General features: G+C 45.3%; 1 protein-coding gene and 1 long non-coding RNA gene across 12 annotated transcripts in view; one reads left to right on the top strand and one right to left on the bottom strand.

Annotated features, from left to right (window-relative positions):
• Window positions 1-20,250, bottom strand: part of LOC146370095 (general transcription factor II-I repeat domain-containing protein 2-like) — a 37,127-nt gene extending 16,877 nt beyond the window's left edge. For 5 of the 11 annotated variants that reach the window (XM_084911010.1, XM_084911011.1, XM_084911008.1 and 2 more), the window contains exon 1: window positions 14,309-20,250. In XM_084911010.1, the coding sequence (XP_084767136.1) occupies window positions 18,327-20,186 (1,860 nt within the window). In that variant the 5' untranslated portion in view covers window positions 20,187-20,250 and the 3' untranslated portion in view covers window positions 14,309-18,326. Of the gene's footprint in view, window positions 1-1,158; window positions 1,540-11,670; window positions 11,935-14,308 lie in introns of those variants that run through there. The other 6 variants (XR_014797444.1, XR_014797445.1, XM_084911014.1 and 3 more) reach the window with 4 other exon arrangements.
• LOC146370096 (uncharacterized) lies at window positions 1,704-7,077 on the top strand. Its single transcript, XR_014797447.1, has 4 exons — window positions 1,704-1,793; window positions 3,312-5,964; window positions 6,062-6,826; window positions 6,997-7,077. It is a non-coding gene; the product is annotated as an uncharacterized LOC146370096 (long non-coding RNA).
• Window positions 20,251-24,339: the final 4,089 nt, after the last annotated feature.

Genomic DNA, 24,339 nt, shown 5'->3' with positions numbered 1-24,339 from the left:
GCTGATGATGCTGATGAGGAGGCTGCTGCAGTGGAAGCTGGACCAGGCGAGGATGAGGCAGCTGAAGCGGAAGCTGGACCAGGCGACGCTGAGGATGCTGAAGCTGGACCAGGCGACGCTGAGGATGCTGAAGCTGGACCAGGCGACGCTGAGGATGCTGAAGCTGCTGTTGCTGCCGGCGGCGTGGGTGAGGCTGCAGCTGGCGGCTGGACGGGCTCCTCGGGCCCCTCCAGCTGACGAGGCAGGAAGCTGGCTAGGTTCTCCTGAACCTCCAGCTGACGAGTCATGGGGCTGGACGGGCTCCTCGGGCCCCCCAGCTGACGAGGCAGAAAGCTGGACGGGCTCCTCGGGCCCTCCAGCTGACACAGTCTCAGAAACAGCAGGTGCGGGGACCTCTGGCGGGGACAGAACAGAACCAGCAGGTGCGGGGACCTCTGGCGGGGACAGAACAGAACCAGCAGGTGCGGGGACCTCTGGCGGGGACAGAACAGAACCAGCAGGTGCGGGGACCTCTGGCGGGGACAGAACAGAGCCAGCATGTGCGGGGACCTCTGGCGGGGACAGAACAGAACCAGCAGGTGCGGGGACCTCTGGCGGGGACAGAACAGAACCAGCAGGCACGGTGGCCCCTGGCAAACACATAGCAGACTGCAGCTGCACAGAGCATTGACTCTGCTCAGGCAGTGACAGCCGGGTGCAGTCCTCAGCTGGGTTCCTAGCCTCCAGGGGTCCAGAGTGGGCTGAGGGCTGAAACTCAGCCTCTGGGGAGGCCCTGGAGTGCGTCACAGTCTCTGAACTAGCCAGCTTTTTAGGAATGATTACATTATTATTAGGTTTGTCTCTCTGCTTAGAACAAACGGATGAAACACAGTTCCTTTCAGATTGATTTGACTGAGCTTGTCGTACCGGAGTAGCAAGTGACACAGGATGCAGGGCTAGTGGCTGCTGAACAGGAGGCTGAACTGAGGGTGACTGAAATAATGGTTGGGACGACGACGGTGGTGGAATTGGAGACTGCGCTTGAGGCCGGGCGGCTAACTGCGCTTGAGGCCGGGCGGCTAACTGCGCTTGAGGCCGGGCGGCTAACTGAATAAACACAGCCCCAGAATTAACAGTCCCAAAGTCTGGTGAAACAGAAAGAGTGTCTTTTTCACTCACCACAGCCGGCGGTTCCGAAGTCCCACCACCCGGCTGTGGGGTGAGGCGTCTACGACGCGAACGTTGCTTCCTCCTCGGAGAACGCTCCGACTGGCCGGGTAACTCCACATCCGGCAGTTCGGACTGCATATCCTCCGGTGGGCTGAGCAGACGAGCGGTAGGGGGGTGAAGGTGCAGCTCGTTCAGAAAGAAATTATGAACAAGTGGGTGGAGTGAGCTGAGCAGCCAGGGGAGACCGGAAACCAGTCGCTCCAATCGATTAGCTATGGCTTGGCAGAATCCCTTCTCCTCATGCCCCAGCCATAAAGTAATTAGACGGTCCACAGAATAAATAATATCCTCCTGGAGCTCCTCGGGCGGGTTGAATGCTGCTGGGTCCATTGTGGCCGGTTCGTACTGTCACGGCTGCCGAGGCGAGCCGTGTGGAGTTGGAAGAAGGACCCAAGATGCAAGCAGTGGATGAGATGCTAATGAGGTTTATTTACAAAGGTGTAGTGGCAGACAAGCAGTGGGGCATGACAAATAACTGAAGACACCTAAACTGGGAGAACTAAAATAACAGACCTGGAAGCATACAACAAAGGGATGAGAAGCAGAGAGACGCAGACGAGGAACAGGACACCGTGGAACTCAGGGTAACGCAGACTGACACGAAGTAACACAGACGAACCGGCAACAGGCAGGAGAACACACAGGGCTTAAATACACACACCAGTAATCAGGGGATGAGAGACAGGAGGGCAACACAGCTGGGAGGAATCAGAGCTGACGGGACAGGGGAAACGTAAACAGAACACACTCATATCAGACAGAGACCTTCACAATAAAACAGGAAACTCAGACACAGGGAACCAAACAAGACACAGAACTAAACAGACAGATTGACAAACAGACGGGGTGACACCATAGACAGACAGGGACACAGACGCAGGCTCAGAGGCAGACCAAACATAACACATAGAACTCAAACAATAATAATCATCATCATCATCATGATAAACTAGAAAATGATAACAAACTAAAAGCGCTGGGTCACCGACCCAGGACCATGACAGAGATATTATTTTGATAATCTGACTCGTGCAAAGCTGCTCGAGCAGAACCAAGAATAAAAACATGGAGTGTGTTCATCTGCACAACCAGAAGACTGAAAGAGACAAACTCTTTATTCATCAAACTGCAGGATTCAGTGAGTGCTAGCTTTTCCGCTGCTTACAAACTGCACCCAGCATGTGCATACGATACGTTCTGATCTGTAATAAAGAGAAAGAAGAGCGCACAGTCAGCGCATGTAAAACCTCTGCTGGTTTCACATGCAGCATGCAGGGTGTCAGTCTGCTCAGCGTGACAACAAAAATCTAAACAAACGCAGGTCATTTCACAATACGAGGATGTGGAAGAGGGCTAACCTTATCTATGGGTGTGGCAACAACTGATAACAGATGGTCAGTTTGACAGCTGTTGCAGGTTAGCCTTCATGCAGAAAAACTGTTCAGGAGATGAAGATGAATAAACACAGACACATGTTTAAAGGAATATCCTTTGAGATGGAGGACATCGCTGCAGTAGGCACGGCCGCCCAGCTGTGTTCTTCTGATCTCTAACAGAGCTTCACAAACTGTGTCAGCTCTCCAGATAAGGAAGGACATTTTGCCCCATCGACAAGCAGCTGTGGTGTCGTTGTGGAGTCAAAGCACCCAGCACCACCCACAGACTGAGCTCACTGTGGTCCTAAAGGCTCCACTCAGACCAGCGTGGCCCTTCTGTGATGTAGGACCTCAGCAAAGAGGAGGATTCACCCCAGAAAGCCACTCTCCTCACAGACAGGCAGACGGCACCTCCAGGATATCGGCTGTAGTCGTTACAAGTGAAAAGGGCTTTTCTCTCTGAGACGCTGTAACTGCAGAGCAGCTGAACAAAAGGAAAGACGTAACTTCTATAGGGACGCAAAACTCTGACATGAACGTTATCACTCTTGTGAAAGTCATAAGATGACTCACCACGTCTGGATTCACCAAAAGTTTAACCGTGTAATTTCCACTTCATCAACAACGAGCCTCAAATGTCACAGTCTCAGTATCCCACCATGACGCCTTCCCATGAGTTTGTTTTTAACCATTTCTGTCTCCAACTCTTTGTCTCTTCTTCTACAGGAAAACAACAGATGCAGGAAGTCGTCCTTTAAAGTGGGGGCAGACGAGAAGCCTCCTTCATGTTCAGGAGGACGTAGAGCCCAGAGCGCCCGCAAATGTCACAGTCTGCCTGCGACCCAACGTTCACCTCCACCCGTCCCCCAAAGGACGAGGTGGACACCGAATGGATTTTCCCCTCATCATATCTCTGAGACTTCCAGCAGACATCCCATAATTACCAGCAGGGTAGTCCACAGCGACCAGACTCATCAGCCATTTCTTCCTCTGCAGACAAAGCTCTTCTTCGTCTCTCCGTCTTCACGGGAAAGATGTCAGCAGACTTTCAAACAAGTGAACCTTCGTTATCCTGTAAAAACAGTGACATACTCTTCCTCATGACGACAGCTGAACACTCACAGCTTTATTACACTTTACTTAATTTAAGCCACGTCTGTTAATAATGCATCTGAAACTTTATTGCATCAAGTCCTACTACATGACACAGCGACTCTCAGTGCTCGATGTGGACGTGTTAAACTGTTTGCAGCCACACAGTCCCAGTCTCGATATGAAACAGACGTATTCTTTTCATTACTAAGGGCCCGGAGCCGGCAGCAGATTGATTTTTCCTGATGAGCGCTTCATTAAGAAGCAGAGGTTTCTGCAGATGGAGATCTTATGGCTCAAATGCACACGGTTAGCAAGAGTTCCAGAAGAATAAGTGCCAGCGGCCCCTGGAGGGCGTCGTGTTCGTCGCATCAGAGAAACACTAAAGTTCTGAGCAGAACAAACAACAAAGCAGAGTCACCTGAATATTGTTCATTTAACAGGTTTCATCATGGGAAACATCAGTGTGGTCTGCAGATTTGTCTTTTTTTAATCAGGTCCTTTGAAAAAGACAACATTTCATTTTGATGGTGGAGCCGAAGGAAACGTCATGAACCAAAAAAATAAAAGCGTGCATGAATGTCCTCGTCATATTTTAATCTGATACACCTCCTTGCCAACAGGTTTGTGAAACATTAGTATTATATGAAAGAGTCCATCCTTTGATGTGAGTGAAGTTGGCCCCCCCACCTTCTTCAAATCCAACAAAAGTGGTATCAACCGTTTGTGCTGCACAAATTGTCGTTTGTGCTGCTATCATTTTAAAGATATTCAAGAAAATTTCTAGAGGTCATCCGAGGTCAACCAGCCCCCCCCACATTAATGGAATCAAACTAAACTGGTGTCAATCAACTGTGCTACGTTTGTGCTGGTTTGTGCTGCTAAAATTGTCGTTTGTGCCGCCTCTGTTTTAAAGATATTAATGAAAATGCAAACGTCAAAAGGTCAACCAGCCCCCCACATCACCCAAATCAAACAAAAGTTGATGTCACAGGTTTGTGCTGTGTTTGTGCTGCTAAAATTGTCGTTTGTGCCGCTTTCATTTTAAAGATATTACCAAAAGTTTCTAAAGCTCAACCAGCCACTTTCTTTACTGTAAAAAAATTGAGAGATATTAACCAGCATTGGATATTTTTTTCTTATGATCACACTCTTAAACCTAGTAATCAAACTGCTATAACTTATTTAAAAACTAGGTTAAATATAGCATTTAAAATAATTAATGCATTCTGTTGGAGAAAAAACTTTATTTGCTGGTAACAAAATACAAAACTACGAGAACAATGTAGTATATATGTTTCCTGTTAGAAAAGGTAAATACATGGAAGTGTCTGAGCCTCACAAGTCTAATACAATAACTGAAAAATAACAGCTATTTCCACCATCTAACTCACAAACTAGAAAAGGACTTTCTTTCATGAAATCTTGCCATCATTCCTTTGTGTAGAGCACAGCGTGCGGACATACGCTGGTGTTTTCAGATGCTATGGTTACATCCTTTCTTAGGTCATCATACATCTCCCAGATGTACGGGGTCCTGTTACAGAATGTCATATAATGCCCGAGTGTTTCTGATGTTGGGCCCTCCTGAAATGCAATGACTGCTTTCAGTGTGAATTTCTCTCCTTGAAGTAGCAGAGTGGATGGGAATTCAGTAAGCAAAAACCTTTTTGGACTGTGAAAACTGTGCTCCAGAGTTTCTGTAGAGCATTTTCCAAGGTCTGTGTCAATCCATACAAGCTCTCTCAGGGTGAAACTGTGACAAACAGTCCCTGTGCAAAGTTGCTTTCCTGATGAATCTGTTTTAAATGCTGTTGGAGATGCATCAGGACTTTCGATTGGTCTTAGGCATGGCGATGCTGGAAGGTTGAGCCCTTGTTCAACAGCAGACTGAAGGTGAGCTATGCCAGAAGCTGAGAGGACTGACAGATCAATGGAAACAAAAGGTATTTGCCTTGTGTTTGGTGTGTAAAGTTTGCAGTACTGGGAGGAACACTGTCTTGTGAAGTGAACACTTGGATTTTCCGTCATTGTTTTTTGAATTACTGTGGACACATGGCACTGTGCATCAACACGATGAACACCAGTCTTCAACTGAACAGGGCAGAATATTGAGCTCAGCACCTCTGCCCTCAATGAATAGGCATGTTGAGTGACACCCTTTGAAGCAAGGGATTTCACAAGCTGGAATACTTTATTCTCCTCTGAACTATTCAACATGTTTTGAGCAGTACGACTGTCACAGTAAGCGCAGCACAGACTTTGACAGAAGGCATCAAAGGCACAGGTGTTCATGACACAGTGTTGTCCTTTGCCAAGTTTTACTGGTTGTTGATTATTTCCATTTTTTAACAGCCCTAGCTTTACTTTTTTCTTTTTCACAGCTGGATCTGAGTGGAGCCATTCAGGACAAGGGGAGAGGTATGAGGTCAATTTCCTCTTCTTTGGTGGAACTGCAAGGCCTCTCCAGTTTTCCAAAGCTGCTGTTTCTTCAATGTCCATGTCTGTGTCAATTTTGGGCTCCTGAGAGGGGTTATCATCCACTTCCTGCTCCACAAAGGCTTTGTGTGGATCCTGACGCTTCGCTGTACCATCCTGTCTGGCAACCTCTGCTTCTTTTCGTATTTGTTTTGCAGAACAGATCCGCATGTTCCCTTCAATAAAACCAAGATGACGTGCAATGAATTTATCTATCCTTATAGGGAGATTTTCATGCTTGAACAGACCATGTTTAATGTTCTTGAACTCTGCTTCAACATTAGCTGAAGTTGCAGTGAGCTTTTCGCTCTGAAATAGGGGAACCATTACTCCAGTCCAGAGTGGTAGGTATCCTCCCAATCTAATTAGGTGTGGGACGAGCTCAGGTAGATAGTGCATATAGGGTCAGGGTTAAGGTTTGCACTTTGAGAATCAACTTGTGAGAACTGTGACTACTGTTCATGTGCTGCAATAAATGAGAGACCACTGTATATAATAATAAAGTATATAAGTATATAATAATATAATATTCTCTATGACTATTGTCTTCAACCTGTTAACATTTAATATTGTCTTGATAGAGTCAAGTAATCATGCAGCAGAGTCCTCCCCTGTCTCTTCTCCTGGCTCCCCAGACCCTGGTCCCTCAGCTCCTGCTGCTGCACCCACAGGTATGAACATCAAGCACTGATAGCTTTTTACTTGCTTGAATCCCCTTGTGATCACCTTTACTAAATATCTACAACCAATCTGTTCATATCCTGGTTTTTTCAATTTTGAAAATGAAAATCTAGTAGCAGCCTTCTCATTACTTTGTGTTGTTTTGTGCTGTGTTTTACAGGCCCACAGAGGAGGACAGCTCGAAGGCGGGCGAGGGACGGGTCCCAGGACGGTCCATCGGCGGTGGAGCTGGCCATCCTGGGGTCCCTAAAGAGGCCACGCCCGTCTCCAACAGAATATTTTCTCCTCAGCCTTGTTCCTGCTCTGGAGAGCATGCCGCCTCAGACACGAGAATTCGTGAAATTTCACATTCATAAATTAGCTTTTGAAAACAGCACAGCTGTGTTAAATTTGGAAACATTGGACCCTAATGATCAGCAGTTTTCTGATGAGGCAGCAGGCTCTCCAGGGCAGAAACAATGTTCTTATTTTTCTCCTCCTTCTCCCTGAGGCTCTTCCACTCCAAGCTGGGTCCTTTTTATTCCTGTCTCTCTGTAAATACTTAAATTTCATATATTTAATGTTTTTGTTACTGAATTTATATATTTTATCAAATAAACATTTATAATGACAAATGTCTCTGTTCTACTACACAGCAAATATTGGCACCCGACTTGACACAAGTAGAATTTATTTCATATTATACTAATAATAAAACATACTAATACAGTGGGATGCAAAAGTTTGGGCAACATTGTGAAAAGTAATTATTTTCCTGTACAAATCGTTGGTTGTCACAATAGAAATTGTCAGTTAAATACATCATACAGGAGACACACACGGTGATATTTGAGAAGTGAAATGCAGTTCACTGGATTTACAGAAAGTGTGCAATAACTGTTTAAACTAAATCAAGCAGATGCATAAATTGGCAACACAAAAAAAGAGAAATAAAATAAATATTTAGTGTATATCAATGTGTGTGTCTCCTATATGATATATGTAAGTGACATTTTTTACTGTAACAGCGATTCATACAGGAAAATAATGACTATTAATAAGGTTGCCCAAACTTTTGCACCACACTGTATATAGGAACATAGTGAAGACAAGTTACTTAAGAGAGTAAAAAGAGGTTAGTTTATTTTGGAGTAGAGCTCCATTTATTAAGAAAAATTTAAAAAGACAGGAACACTCTTTAGAGGTTTGTGGGTGGCTCTTAAAAGAGCCGTTGTGGGGAAGTCACTCGGACTTCAAACAGGCTACTCCTTTGGTTGCCAAGACACAGCTCCCTCCGCCGAGAAGTGGGCCATGAACTCCTCCCTCACCAGGACAGCCTCTCTGGAGGAGTTGTTTGCTGCCATACGTCCCAGGCCTTGCAACGGCTCCACCACAGCAGGTGCCACACCCCTCACAGCAGGCGCCCCTCTCTCGTCCACACAGCGCAGAAAATTGTGGAGAACACAAGTTGCCTTCACACACTTCTCCGCAATTTCAGGACGGAGCTCCACGGCGCGCCGATACAACCTCCACTGTGAGGAGAGGATACCGAAGGCACCCTCCACTATCATCCTGGCCCTGGAAAGGCGATAGTTAAAGATCCTCTTCTCTAAAGGGAGGAGGCGTCCAGGGAAAGGCCTCATGAGCTCACGCCGCAGAGGGAACGCTTCATCAGCCACAAAGACATGGGGCTGGGCTCCACGGTGTTCTCCACCAGGTAGAGGCTGGTCAGGAGGCAGATGGAGAGTCCCAGCCCGAAGAGCCTGACCAAAGGTGGAGTTGGCCAGAATACCACCGTCGCTGGTCCTCCCGTACCCCCCAACATCAATGACGCGGAAGCGATGCTCTGCATCCACAACCGCAAGGAGAACAATGGAAAAAGTTCCCTTGTAGCTGTGGAACATGGATCCTGAGTTGGGGGGTGCCTTCGTCTGGACGTGCTTCCCATCCAGAGCTCCACAGCAGAGAGGGAAGTTCCAGCGCTCCTGGAATCCCTCTGCGATGGACCGCCAGTCTTCAGTTGAAGGCACAGCCATGAAATCGTCCACTAGACAGTCCCAGATGGCCGTCGCTACCTGGGGGATGATCTGGCTCACCGTGGACACACCGACTCGAAAACTGAACGCGATGGTCCTGAAGGAGTCCCCGGTGGCAAGGAACCTGGACAAAATTGTTTAAAATGAGTATTATGTGTACTGCAGTTACAAAATACATTATTGAAATTACAAAATTACAAAACATAAATCTTACATAAAACATTTTGTAATTATAAGGATAATTACATGATATATATTAGATATAATCTAAAGCAGTCTGCGGTGATTATATACAAATATTCAACTATCCCAGAATTAAACCAGGTCTAAATAAAAAGGAGTGAGTATCACTACAAAGATTAACTCAGTGGTCCTAATGCTACAGTTTGATATCAGCAAACACCGAGCGCATACATTGATAGGACACCACAGCCATGCTATCATTGCAAACACTGATAACAGCATAAATCGAATTAAATCGGGACTTGATGAGAGCTTCTGAGCATCACTAGAAATATTATAAACAGTCGTCTCCGTACCACAGTTTGCTCTCAGTAAACACCGAGAGCATTCACTGTTAGCATAGCACATCCATGTTAGCAGTGTATAGATGGATGGTTTAGCATATATTAGCACAGGTATCAATAAAGGACTACCGTATTAAATACTTTTACTAACCTCAGGCAGACGGACAGGCGCTCTGCAGGTGGGATTGAGCGCCTGTAATTGGCGTCTAGGCGGGCGATTCTGGGACCGACGCAGGAAAGCAGGTCCTCAAACTGGCCGAGTGAGAGACGGTGATAACGCTGGAATCGGCCGTCATCCAGGCGCAGCTCCTGGAGCAAATGGTGAAACTCACCAAACTGCTCACGCCTCTGGAGGACCTGATGGACCCAGGTACGGCGAGGACGTCTTTTACGCCGCTGCTCCGCTCTCCACAGTGCATAGAGAAGGGAGACTCTCTCTTCAAGCGCTAGCTCGACAGCTGCCATCTTGCAAAGATACCGTCTGGCACAACTTCCTCCCACATTTCCGGTTCACGCGCGTCAAATATGGATTTTTCTTGGACACGCGTTGAGGTGCGAATGTGCACGCGTCAAATTAGGGGCGTTTGGGGCGTTTTGTTCGCGTCCATCGCGTTCGGTGTGAACACACCGTAAGGTGATTACTGGACGGGTGTCAGTGTTGACTGTAAGCTGGGCGGATCCAGGCCCACTGCCCGGGACACAAATGGGATTTGTCTCTCATGCAGAACATCAGACGCGGCTTTTTAGGCAACGGCAGCAGGGAAGGCATTACAAAAATGCCTGCTTCTGCTCACCTTGGAGGACTAATGGGCAGTTTGGCCCACCAGCGATGCAGTCATTAGCTCCGGCAGCCACTCTGGAACACAAATACAGGCTGAAAGCCACTCGACAGCACAGAAATCACACCAAAATAACCCGGCCGAGGCAGCGCTGCACATCTTTCTCCTTGTGGCTGCTTCACAGGCTTGTTATGAACCAAATACCAGGTGTCAAAATGCACTTGTCAAGAGAAACGACAGCAAACATCACAAATGACAGCACTTAGAAGAGAACAAATGAGACATCTCCTCCCGAGTGCGATATTTCGGGTGAAATGTGGGTTTCTTTCCCCAAAGCTTTCGTGAGCTGGGGGTGAAAAAAAAGTTTCTTTATCTATAAAGACATCTGACAAATCTGCAGTTTTCTACATGTTCTGACCCAAACTGTCACACTGACCCATTTCTCCTGCTTCTCCCATCATTTTACGGGTTCTTGTTCCCTGACATGTCCCACCCACTAACAGGTGCCAGGATGCAGATCAGTGTCATTCACTCCACCTGTCAGCGTGTTAAGGCTGATCGGTGTATCGCTCTCTGATTTTGCATTCCCAGCCTCGCTCTTTGTGTCTTGAGCTTTTGTACGTTCTCCTCATTAACCTGCATTAAATGCTCACTTTGAGCTCGATTCCTGCTGCCTGAGTCAGCGACACAGCTAACTCTGACACTCATAAACACATGAAACACAAATATGGACTCTAACCGGTCACGTGACTGATGTAATGTTCGCTGATCCCAGAGCTGTGTAGGAGAGCTGATGTGAGTGAAGCTGATATGTAAATGTGTCAGACTGCTCCAATAAAAGCCTTTCATGCTGTTCCAGCTGTGGCAGCCCAACCCTGCACGCTGCATGTACCGAACCAGTTCTTTTCCTTTGTTTTTTGGCATATTTCTCCTGTTCCAGGTGTGCATGTTCATATCAGACATGACCAAAGCTTCAGATGATGAGCTCAGTGTCTGTACAGTGAGCCAAAAGCTGCAGACTGCTGTAAAAACTCTATTTATCACCGTTTTTTCACCCTTTTATCTGAAGTATGTTCTGATTGGGGATTTCCTTAAGTGCTCTGATGTAAGGGAGGCATCCTCCATCAGTCTGCTCGGGGTACTGGAGGGTGGGGCACGTGTTGAGAGACAGGGGTGGTTTTCAGAAATCTGCATATCACAGCTGACCTGCAGCATGTGTAAATGCAGAATGCGTGAAGAGTCGGTGCATTCAGGAAGCTAATGCTGCTGCGCCACATGCATTCATTAAAGACAAAGGAAGGAATCTGAGTCTCAGCCAGCTGTGAACAACAAACAGAGATTCTGCAAAATCCCAGATTATGATATAAGAAGAGAGTCTGTGGAGGAGATGGAAGGAGTACTGAGCAGCTCATGAATAGCAAATGAGAGTGAGAGGAGGACGGGCGGAGGAGTAATAATGATGAAGAGAGGGCAGCTATGACGAGTGGGACGGCGGTTGGTCCTGGTGACATACACGTGGAGGTGTGGAGATGTCCAGGAGAGGGGGCGGTGGACTTTAACCAGACTGGTAACGATGATTTTGGAGAGTTGGAGGATGATGAGGAAAGCAGGTGCACTGATACTGATGGCACGATTACGTGTGTGGTAGGAGAGACAGGTGGGTTGAAGGTGGGAGTACATCAGGGATCTGCTCTGAGCTCCTTCTTGTTTGCAGCGCTGACAGATGAGGTCGAGAAAGAGGAGCAGGTGGAGGAGAGCCTGGAGAGGTGGAGGTATGCTGGGGAGAGAAGAGGAATGAAAGTCCGTAAAAGGAAAACGGACCATGCGTGAATGAGAGGTGGAGAGGTGCAACACAGAGATAGTGTCGCTGCAGGAGTTTAATACCTGGAGTCAACCATCCAGATAGAGATGAAGAAGTGAGTGCAGGCAGGGTGGAGCGGGTGGAGATGAGTGTCAGGGCTGATTTGTAACAGAAGGAGAGCAGCAGGAGAGAAAGGGGAGGTTTCAGGATGGTGGTGAGAGCTGCTGTGATGAGTGGAGATCAGATTTAAAGGGAGAAGCAGAAGCTGCTCAGTGACTCCACGTGTTGTAAAATAAACACTGTAAAAACACCACCCCACTCTGAGTCTGCGTTGGTGTGTTGGTATCTGAGTCGAACCAGGGCTCGGTGTGTCCACACTTCTGTGAAGGCGTGAAGCTTCTGGGCTCTTTGTGTGTTTCGTACTGATCTCAGAAATGTGACTGCCTGCACAATAATCCTCGAACCTTCAAACGTCATTAAGAGAAGGTGGGAGACACGGTTCAACAGTCGCAAGGACGCCCCACAGACTGTCACTAATCAAACGGGAACAAAAGATGTTTTATTAGCTTTAAAAAATGTTTATTCTTCTTAGGAAACGACCAAGAAAACATGATTTAATTGGCTGAGTTATTTGAACAGCTGTGAAAGGTCAACATTTCCTTTGGGGAAATAAAATGTCAAAAGATTGAAAGCGGCAGCTGCTGAAGAAGACGTCTTTAAACCTTAAACTGAACCTCAGAGCTGAGTTCACAGCGTAAATACCAGAATCAGCACAGAGACGTAAAGTAGTTCAAAACGTCTTTTTCTAAGAAGACATTTGTGACCCAGATTTTATGCAAACGAGCTCCTCCAGCAGCGAATAATCTGAACCTGCAGCAGGCCGATCAGACTGAAGACGTCCACAGACGGTGTGAACAAACGATGTTCATAATAAAGATCTGTAATAATATGCAGGCTAATAGAGACTACTGTAAACCTGAAAGAGTTGATACAAACAATCCAGCTATGAACTGGTGACTTTTTTAATCTCTTCTACGAGATTACATTAAAAATAATCCCACAGAAAAAATAAGTTGACAGATAAGCGAACACTGCTACCACAGTGGCCCGGCAGCTGGTTTCACTCAGATTTTATCTGACATGAATCATGAAAACCTGATAACACAGCCCCATTTAATCTCCACTGGACCAGTAAAACTTCTGCCTAATAACCCAGTAAAAAAGAAAACACCCTTACTCTGAGTGGATAAAAGTTTAACTGCATATTTAATCCTTGAGATGTCTGATAAGAAAAAAGATTGCAGCGACACTCGAGACGGGGACAGGGTTTAACAACAGCCGAGCCGTTTATTAGGCTGGGGGAAGGTACAAACAAAGACAGGTACTAAAGCTAAACTGAACTAGAACGAAACTGGGAGAAAATAGATACTAAACTCACGGGACAAAGAACATGAAAAAGACCTGAACACAGGAAACCAGGAAACACGTACGCTGGGAAACAAACACAACAGAAGACCCGACAACGACTGACAGAAAACTCCCACACTAAATCCACAGAGAGGAGACGAGGGGAGCGGAAACACAGCTGACTCAAATGAATGTGACTAAACACAACCCACAAGCATCGCAGAAAATCTACTGTTTCTTATTGTGTGAACAAACCCAGGAAAACTCTGCTGCACTGTACTGTGACACGTGGCTGAGCGTGGATGGTGTCAGTAAGAGGAACATAAATCTGATGAAGATACAGTGAGAGGTCCAGCTTTGCGCCCTTCTCCTTTGAAATGTTCCCAAAGACTCGCGGTGGCCCAGACTGGACCCTTTGACGGCCTGGTTCTGGCCCGCGGGTTGCATGTTTGACACACCCACCCGTGGAAATGTTAATGCACAGGTGCAAAATTCTTCTTCTTCCTTTTTCCTCCCTTACACCTGGACTGCACGAGGATCACCTCACACTGATTCTCCCTCAGCAAACAGCAGGACGCCGCACGCACAGAATCAAACTTCTTATTTAATCTGCAGATTAAAGTTCTGTTTTTGATTCACTCCAAAGAGATAAAATGTGACAGAAGCAAAATCTGATCACAGCATTTGTTGTTAAACATTTATTCTAATCAAATCAACTTCTTATTCACAGTCAGACTTTTATCAGTTTTAACCTGCGGCTGTCAAAGAAAAATCTCACGTTCTGTTTGAAAAACGCATCTTTGAAATGTCTGCATGTGCATCAAGATGCAGTTTAAAGCTGGAGAGCTGGTTTTAGTCCACAGGTTACAATTCTTTATCCAGGTAAGTGTCCTCACAGCCATAGACAACCTGTGTGTGTGCGTGTGTGTGTGCGCGCGCCTACCGTGGATGAAGCTGCACAGCGTCAGGATGAGCGGGGTGAAGACGCGAGCGTCCATCATCAGCAGCGAGTCTCAGAGAAGCTGAGCGGAGTTCCTCCTGAACCGACGGCAAACACGGAGAGAACGAGAATCAACAGAGGGTTCGCTCTGAGAGGAGACGGGGTTGCTCCTCCTCCCAAAAAGCATCCAAAGGAGTAGATTCAGCAGCCGGAGACACCGAGGAGAGAGAGAGAGGTCTGTGAGTGTGTGTGTGCGCACATGTGAGGACAGAAACGTAGGAACAATCATAAAACTGAGCTTTACAGAACAACACACCTTCATCCACTGCTGGATGTTTAAGAGTTTGTAGTTTGTTTGTTTTTTCTTTTTGTTATCTGGGATCTGTATGATGTCATCGATTGGAGATACAGTTGTGGCCAGAGGTTTCCTTCCCCTCATCTCAGGCATGCATGCTGGTAATGTTGGGCTTTTAATCATGTCTTTGCACTGTTGTTTTCCCAGGGTGGATGCAGGCTCAGATATATCGTTCATATTTGTAGAAATGTCTCTGAGCAGGCTGCACCTCGAGCACAGTGTTGTTGGCAGCTATGAACATGAACTCAGGCTGATATCTGACTGCTCCTCTTGGCAAAACTGGTGGACTTCATTTAAATTGCTTGGTTTCCTGGGATGGACCACATTCAAAGACATTCTGAAGCTGCGTCGTCCACACCAAAATCAGTTCTGATGTGTGTTTGGACTTTTGCTAATCCACACAAAAGCATCACACGGCTTCATCTACACTCACTCAAATCTTTTAATAACGATTAATTTGTGTGACAGCACTCGTTGGATTGACTCCGAACAAAGTCCAACCAACTCAGTGAAGGAGAAGTGCAGATTTACACAACTACAGGTTATTCTGATGTCACGTCCCTTTGCCGAGGTCTGGAAGAAGTCCAGCCCTGTCACTGTGAAATGAGAGGAAAGTAGTTATGATGTTCAGGAACCAACCAGGATCAAGCTCGCCATGAACAGGAAACTGCAGGAACACCAGAGACAAGATGCATGTTTGGAGGAGTAAAGGTGAAGCTTTCAAACCTAAAAACACCAACTGTCATGCTCCGTTTGCTGTCAGGGAGTGGACATTCCACTCAGTGATGGAACAATGAGGGACGATGGCTACCTCCGAGTCGTTCTCCTCAAATCAGCACATAATAAATAACATTCAGTGTTGTGGCTGAACAGTGCAGCAACACCTCCCAGCCGTGATCTGGACTCTTCATCGCTCAGCTTTCACACCTCACTGAAACCAAGTCTCAGGGACTGACAGCCTGAGGTCACCTGCAGAGTCCATTCACACTTCTGACTGCAGCGCCATCACAGACACGAAAACTGAGAGACGTGCTTAAAGCGACGCCTGGAGGAACAAAGTCACAGCCAAGTTCAAATATGTTGCAGAAAAGAACACGCTTTCCTTTATTTCCTGTCATAGATCTCCTGTTCCTGTGGACGATGTTCAGCTTAAATATCGTGAAAGTTTAAAATAAGTGCATCAGGGTACGTACAAGTACTCAAAGTCAGAACCAAAGCTGCAGACCCTCACTTTCTCACAGTTTCTCTCTTTTGGATCTGTATGATGTCATAAAGAGCCTGGTCCTTTCAGGTACTGGTGTTCAAATCTTGACCTAAAAGGGGAGGAGCTAAAATTATGGATGTGATTCAAACAGCCCGCGGTGGCTGACGACCGTGCTGTAAATAAAGATTATTATTGCGGCTGTGTGCAGGGAACTTGGGATCTCGTTGCCTTGGAAATGGTTCCCTCAAAGACTCGTCTGCAACCACTCACAGTCAGCTGCAGCTTTGGCAACAACACACCCGTCTGCTTTCAGCTTTATATGAAATCTGTTTGTGATAATACAGTAATTATCTGTGATAAATAAGCAAACAATCTCAAATCTGTTGTTGTCCTTATATACGGAAATTCACATTAACTGCTCAGACCTAGATTAGAAATCTGCTTTTAAATAGGAAAATCACTAGAAACCAGCTGCCAACCAGTTCAGCCTCTGTTGCAAAGACAGGTTCTGCACACATCTGTGCAGACTGACTCCCACAAAGGTGACATCCACAGGTTGGGGGTGCTGCATGCTGAACTTCTGAACAACCGTCTCCGCCAGTAAAATAAATTCAATGCAATGATTTTTACTTCTCATCTAGTCTAACTGAACTGTAACCTTTGACAGTGGGAGGATGTTAAGATCTTCCATGAGGACTGACGGTGGTGCGGGAGCATCAACTACATCCTGCCAGCTTCTCACATGTAAGCACAAGGTGTCCTTTGTCTGCACTGCATGGCATTAAAGATTACACTCATCACACATGGACACGTGTGAAGGACCTCATCGTGCTCAAACATATTTAAACCCTGAGTTTTACAGCCAGCATCTAGTGGCTGTTAGCGGTACTGCACTGAGAGACGTCGTCCTCGGACACATGACGGAGGCCAAAGCCTCGTCACCGTTTCGTGTTTGTTTCCTTCTCCGTCTACATGCCTACGAGTCATTTCCTGTGATGACATCGTGTCCAGATGTTTTTCCTGGTGCGTCTGATGAGCGACAAACTCAGACTGCAGCTCTGACATGAAGGCTGTGACTGCGGACAACAGAAATACTCTGTGTGTGATTGTGTGACATGTACTGATGGCAGCATTGAAAACGAGCTCTGATGTTCAGTTTCATACTTTTGCCTTTTATTAAAACTCATTTTAAATTTCAGCATGTCAACATTTTATTTACTGTCATGGAAACTCTGAATAAAGAGTCGAGTCCCCAGCGTGAAGGCGTTTCTCCGCTCAGCTGAGCGTGATACAAACTCCTGATTAATTTCCTAATGAGGGCTGAATAATTAGCTCGCTTTCTTAATGACTCTCTCCATTAAAGACAGCGGCTGGCACAGAGAGAAGAGCGACGTCTGCCAAACTAAAGCCAAACTGTGGCCAGGATGATTATCCTGAGTCTGTTTGAGAGTTTAGTCACTGCAGCTTCAGCCGAGGGTGTTGCCCTGACAGATCCATCGCTGCTGTCACACAACAACGAGGAGCTTTACACATGGAGACAAAGACTTAGTCATGGAGTTCCTCAGGGCTCTGTGATGGGACTGATACTTTTTATTATACATGTTTGCCCCCCCAATACTATAATTCATTATTATCAGGATGTCATTCATTGGATCCCTGTTAAATCCAGAATTCAAAATCCTGCCCCTCACATACAAGGTCTTAAATAATCAGGCCCCATCTTATCTTAATGACCTTGTAGCACCATATCACCCTATTAGAGCACTTTGCTCTCACACTGCAGGCTTACTTGTTGTTCCTAGAGTATTTAAAAGTAGAATGGGAGGCAGAGCCTTCAGTTTTCGTTCCCTTTAACACCAGCTTCGTGTTGTAATCTTTGTTTTGATCCCCGTGTCGGATGCTTCACTCGGTGCAGAGGTGACTCTCCTGTCAGTAATGAACTTCTCTGCTGCTGTTTCTGAACTTTAAATAAAAGAAACCCATTCCTCTTTAAATAGTCACCCAGCTGGGCACAGACTGTGAAGATATGAAAGTTTATCATTGGTCTAGGTAAATCCCCTGGACCAGGTACCAGCCTTATAAGCTGTATGCAGCCAGTTAACAGTAAGACACTGAAACACTGATTATTGGTAATATTTCTGGTAATATTTGAGTTTTGCGCAGATGTTTTTAATCCCAGCATCCTCAGCTCAGCAGGCTCGGTGCACTTATTACCAGCTCTGCCTACAGCAGAGATGAGCACAAATGCTGTAACACAGGGGTGCTCACACTTTTTCCGCATGTGAGCTACTTATAAAATGACCAAGTCAAAATGATCTACCCACTACAAAAATCCAAAACATATACTTATTTATAAATATATTGAGGATTCTTTATATCTACAATGTATATACATGCATAACCGCAATATCCAATATTTCACAACACAATTAACAATGTAAATTTTTTGTCATTACCTGAGTTTACTCTGATGACTTGCACTGAATTGAATCAGCCAGGGATGCATAGTCCGGACAGTAGCTGCTGACGGCCAGCCTCAAACACACTTCCAAATGTTCATCAGTCATGGTGGAACGGTACTTGGACTTAATGATCTTCATGTGGGAAAATGATGACTCACATAAATAAGTGGAGCCGAATAATGCAGTCAAAGAGGCAGCACATTTCCTCATGTTGGGGTACTTTACTTCTGTGAGTAAGTTCCAGAACTGTCCATGATCTCTGGACTTCAGCTCAATGTCGGCTTGTAGTGTCAAAATCTCATCTTCCACTCCAGAAGAGTTCAGGTGAAATAGTTTTGCAATTTTTGATGCGAGTGAATCGACCTCAGCATCTTCCCGAAAAGGATAGCACATGAAGGTAGCGACTGGCTCGAGCAAAGAAAAGTCTTGAAAGCGTTTGTCAAACGCTGACAGACAATTGTCAATCTGCTCTGTGTAGCGTGCACTGTCAAGTTGCAAACAGGCCATCCCTTGCATCTCCAGCTCTGACGCCAGGTTTTGAAAGTTTATCAAATCATGGCGCTGCAGCTTTAAAGAGAGATGTTGCATCTTTCGTTTGAAAGCATTAACTGAGCTGATCATGTTGATCACTGTTTTGTCTTTTCCTTGCAGCTGTAGATTAAGGTCATTCAACATGTTTGTCAGATCGGTTAAAAATGCCAAGTCTAACAGCCACTGACCGTCATTAAGTTGCATGTATTCTGCTTGTCCAGCTACACGGAAAAACTCCTTAATCTCCGGACAGAGCTCTCGAAATCTTTGCAGGAATTTCCCTCGACTAAGCCACCTCACGTCAGTGTGTAGCAACAACTCAGAGTGGTCGCAGTCAGCCTTCTCCAGATGTGCACGAAATAACCGTCTTTGAAGAGATCTGGCGCGAATAGAACAGGCGATCTTCGTTGCAACATTCATGATCTCCTTCATGTTGAGCATTTTAGCGCATAACGCTTGTTGGTGGATTATGCAATGGTAATTTAGGAAGTCCGGGAAAGCATCGTCCTGCCTGCACTTGGCAATAAATCCATTCAAGCGGCCAACCATTGCGGGTGCTCCATCTGTGGTAATAGACACCAATTTGTACACTGGGAGCTGGGTTTTCTCGATAAAGTTTTTGAACGACTGAAATATGTCCTCTCCTCGCGTCTGTTCTTTCATGGGCAGGACTGTTAACAGCTCTTCTTTTGCAGTGATATCAGTAAACACCATACGAATGAAAATGCACACCTGGGCTGTGTCACTCACGTCCGTAGATTCGTCCAACTGCAGTGAGAAACACTGGCAATCTCCGATGTCCTTCCAAAGTTGCTGGGTTAAATCCTCCGCCATGGCTTCACAGCGCCGTGTAACTGTACTTCTTGACAGCTGGAGAGCTTTGATCGAAGATGTTATTTCTGCCTTATTTTTAAAGTCTCGGAACAATGAGTCAGAGGCATTCGTTGAAGCAGCTTTTACCATCTCTCCATCTTGAAAAGACTTCTTGTTTTTAACGATGATGTGACTCACCCGGAACGATGCTTCGGTGGCGGCTTTCGCTTTTGAAGTTTGTTGTGTGAAAAATGACTGCTGTCCGGACAACTGGGATTTTAGTTTATTCACCTTTTTCTTTCTTAGCTCGCTTTTCGGCGGGAATGTAGTGTCGTATTTTCCGTGAACAGTTCGAAAATGCCGCTCCACATTTCCCTTCTTTGGCATTGCGATGGTAGCCTGGCAGATGAGGCAAACGCACTTCGAAAATGACATCGTGAAAAAAAAGTCCTCCTCCCATTCCGTATGAAAGTGATACGTTTTTGTCTTCTTACTTGGTCCAGCTCCCTCACTCATTTTTAACCCTTTCTTAGGTTTAAGAGAAAAAACCGAGAGCTAAAAATTGGAGTTAAAACTGACAAGCTAGTCAGCGAGTTACTACACTTTGCGCCGCTGTTTGCGCATGCGCAGCGACCTAAGCGTCAGAAAAAATCTGATGTCATCTGACTGGCTTCCCTGTATCAATCAAGTGACGGGATGGATGATAGGCTGGCATCTATTTTTTTAATGCCATGCGATCTACCAATACTACCTTTGCGATCGACTGGTCGATCGCGATCGACGTATTGAGCACCCCTGCTGTAACACATTCAAAGGTGATCATTACACAGGCCTGGACTGCCACCTAGTGGAGGAAGAGAGAACTGCCTCTCATGACCGTTTGCGAGGAGCTGCAGGCAAAAACATCCTGAAATTTCAGGCTGTTTTACTCCCGTGGAGTCAGCTGGGTTCCAGACTTTTTTCATGTCACACTTATTTAACATCCCTGTGACTCTGAGCCTTACTCCACCTGGCCTCACCTGTGCACCACCTCTATTTTCTATTCCTCTACAGAGACATGGTATGCAGTGGGAACTGTGAGATGTAATGCATGTCTCCTTTTTGAAGTTATTCACTCAGTTTCCAGAACTGAAAAATGAAGCCAATGCTAAAGTGCTAGAAACTGCAGTTCCACTCATGTCCACTAGGGGCTCCAGCAGCGAGCCAGTCCCCTGGTCGAGACTTTACAGCTCTGGTCTCTGTGGGTAGCTCAGTTTGTATGTTTTTGGGGCGGGGGTTACCTCCGATGGGTGCTCTTTTTCGCTTTTGTTGCACTCGCCTTGCGTGCTGGTCCGAGTCTGACCTCTGCAGTCCAAGCCTGACGTCTTCGTTTAGTAATATCGGATACAGGAGATCCCTCCCGTTGCCTCCAGGAGGGGAAACGATGAAAAGAGAGCCCATTTTCCAGCTTCTTGCCTTCCCTATCGTGTGATCTAACGTTGCAACCGACAACACAGTACCCCCTCCCGTGACATCACGCTCCAAAGCCCTATAATGACCTCTCTTGGCTTAATGTATGATGGTGGATAAATGAAACGTACAAGGAAAATTTGACTATATTACAAAAGGACATCCATCTTGGTAACATCAATGACCGGAGCATAACTTGTCAACTAGTCCGAAAATAAGTTATACAGTAGCAGTCAAAGACACCTTCTCATGTGTCACATTTCTATTCATTCAAAACACTTATGCATAGCTGTGTTTTATACAGCTCTTACAGAATTCAGTACAGGCTCATGTGAGTATTTACTGTACGGCTCAGCTCTACTGAATTTCTGAGTTTCTAGAGCAGACACAGAGCTCATGTCAAAACAGGCTTCAGGCGCGATATTAGGCTACGTTCACACTGCAGGTCTTAATGCTCAATTCCGATTTTTTGATCAAATCCGATTTTTTTGTCTGCTTGTTCACACTACAAATAAAATGCGACAGCAAACGCGCTCTAGTGTGAACGCTCTGTTTAGGCCCAGACCAAACAATATTGTTTGACTGATAGCCCTTAATATAAAGACTTCGGACTTTACGTTTCCCAATTTTTGCTTGAAGTTATTTTGTTATTTACATAATAATGTAGATAACCTAATAATTATCCTTATTGCTGTTTTAAAGGAGCGGTGCTTCAAAGGATAGCTGCAGATTGCTGTCAGAATCCGCAGATTATACAGAACAAATAAAATGTTCACGTTTCTCCAACGTTGTCTTCCCAGCAGTTTCACTGACATCTACACTGGATGGCCAGGAAGCGTTCGCGATGTCTTCTCGGGCGCTGATAATTGGCGTCTGTCTTGTGTCAGTGACGTAAAAGACGGATTTAATGCGACATGACCATCAAACAGCAGTCGCTTTCTAAAACATCGGATATGTGTCGGATTCAGGACCACATACGAAAGTGACCCAGATCGGATTTGAAAATATCGGATTTGTGCCGTTCACACTGTCACACCATGATCGGATATGGGTCGCATAGGGTCAAAAAAGTCGGATTTGATGCGCTTTCGCCTGCAGTGTGAACGTAGCCTAAGTGACTTTAACAATATTATCAATTTTAATATCGGTCTAGTGACATTACGTTATGTACGCAGCACGCAATAGATCCACATATTTTAGAAGCCAAAGGTTCAAATTAGTTGGGAGCACCTTCACTTAATTATAACAGTGGTTTTGTTAGGAAAACAGTTCTGTATACCGGATACTAAATTGCGTTACGGCTAACGTATCTAACATAGCTAACCGTTATTGTTAGCACAACATTAATAGCAAGCTGCAATGACGAGTAACAAAAACAAAGAGTAAAAAGGTTTTAATGAAAATGTTTTACCTTTTCCAACAGTCCCAGAATCCAGAGCTTCAAAGACCAGCAGGTACTGAAGACTTTATCCGCTTCACTGTCACCGTCCGTGAGAAAGAGTTTTTTCCCCCCTTAGAAAGGTCAAGGCCCGCAGCTCGCGCAATCTGTCTGCGCATGCGCATCCCAACGATTGACCCCCCCTCCCCTCTCTTTCGGGAGGTTGCCATAGTTTGACGTGTTCTAACGTCACTCTCTCTCTCTCTCTCCCCCTGTCATTTATTTGGCTCGAAACACATTAACAAATTGCTCAGTGATGAACAAGTACTCAGATCATTTACCTAAGCAGTGTGCTTTGTCAAAACGAAGTGTGTGTTCATTACACTGACATTCTGTTGTGCAATTGTTATTTACTTGTATTTTATAATTTGACTTTACATACTGCTGGGTGGTTTGTAAAGTTTACAATAACTAGTATTATCATTATGCTATATTTTCTAATATATACAATAACCTCAAAAGTAATGCCTTGAAGCAGAAAATAGTAATACTTTATTAAAATTTAAAACTAAAGTAGAGTATTTGAATGTGTGCATTGTGTCTACTGTTTGTTAACTCATCACATTCATAAACTTCTTAATGATAAACTCCATAGTCCATATAAATTCCATATTATTTACCACATTATTTGTGATCAATGGGTTTGCGGGGTTAGGGGTGTTGGGGGTAGGGTCTTTAGGCTTTGGCCCCCACCCCTGCCACCAGTATATTTTTAAGCAAGTATTTCTAACTTTTATTTGAATATTCAGTTTCCTATCATCTGCTCTTAAAGGGTAACCCGCCCTCCCCCTTCGCACACACATGCACACAAACAAAACACACAGTATAATTCACAGCCTCATTATAGTGAATAAATATTTATGCCATTTTACACCATCAAACTTAGCTAAGGATGAAGAACCTTTTGTTCTTTAAAGAACCATTTGTAATACCTAAAGAACCATCTACAAAATAAAAAGGTTCTTTGGCGTATGATGGTTCTTTAAAGAACCACGAAGACATCTGAAGAACCATTTAAGAACCATAATTTTTCTGAGAGTAGGCTATAAATGTGCTTCTATAAAGTGCTGCAGGAATAAAACTGAAAACCCTGAAATAGGTTTGCATGTTGCAGCATGCAGGCTCTGTGGGGCTGCGGTGACACACTCAGACGGTAACATGTTTGAAGAGGTCTCTCCTCAGAGGGCAAAGAAGGTCATGATACCAGCTGTCAGCTGACATTTTCATTCAGAGGTGATGCAAGAAACTATTGAAAGTACAAATGTAAAACTATTCACCATCTTGTATAAAAACACTTCCCTATATATGTAACTTAAGCTTTGAAACATTTGGAGCTGTAGCAAAAACACAGACTTTGGAAACAGATCTTTGCTTCAGTCTTCAAGGCAATAACGTCACAACAGCTTCACCTACAACCATTCACCTGTGCTATAGCTCCACCTACTGGACTTATTGGAGCAGACACATTAAAAATAAATCAATAAGAAATCATCCCTACCTTGACTGTGATGGCGATGGGCGTCCTCTGACAGCGTGTTGTGCCCCAGGTAGAATCGGCCTCGTTTCACAATAATATTAGTTCTGCTTTTCTCTTCACGAGAGGAGCAGAGCGGACACGAGCGTGACGGGCGTCGCGTTCATGTCATCTGTTGTTTTTAAATGTGCTATGGAAAATAACTTTTGAATTGAATTGAATGTTTGTCCATAAAGCACCACAGCACGTTTGGACGAAACGAAACACGTCAGACCAGCTGTCAGCACCGTGGTGGACGGATGATGATC

The sequence above is a fragment of the Perissodus microlepis genome, chromosome 17 (assembly GCF_051167445.1).
Source record: "Perissodus microlepis isolate ML-2025 ecotype Zambia chromosome 17, ASM5116744v1, whole genome shotgun sequence".
Taxonomy (NCBI): domain Eukaryota; kingdom Metazoa; phylum Chordata; class Actinopteri; order Cichliformes; family Cichlidae; genus Perissodus; species Perissodus microlepis.
The sequence above is the reverse complement of the archived record's forward strand: the minus strand, read 5'-3'. Positions and strand labels throughout refer to the sequence as shown.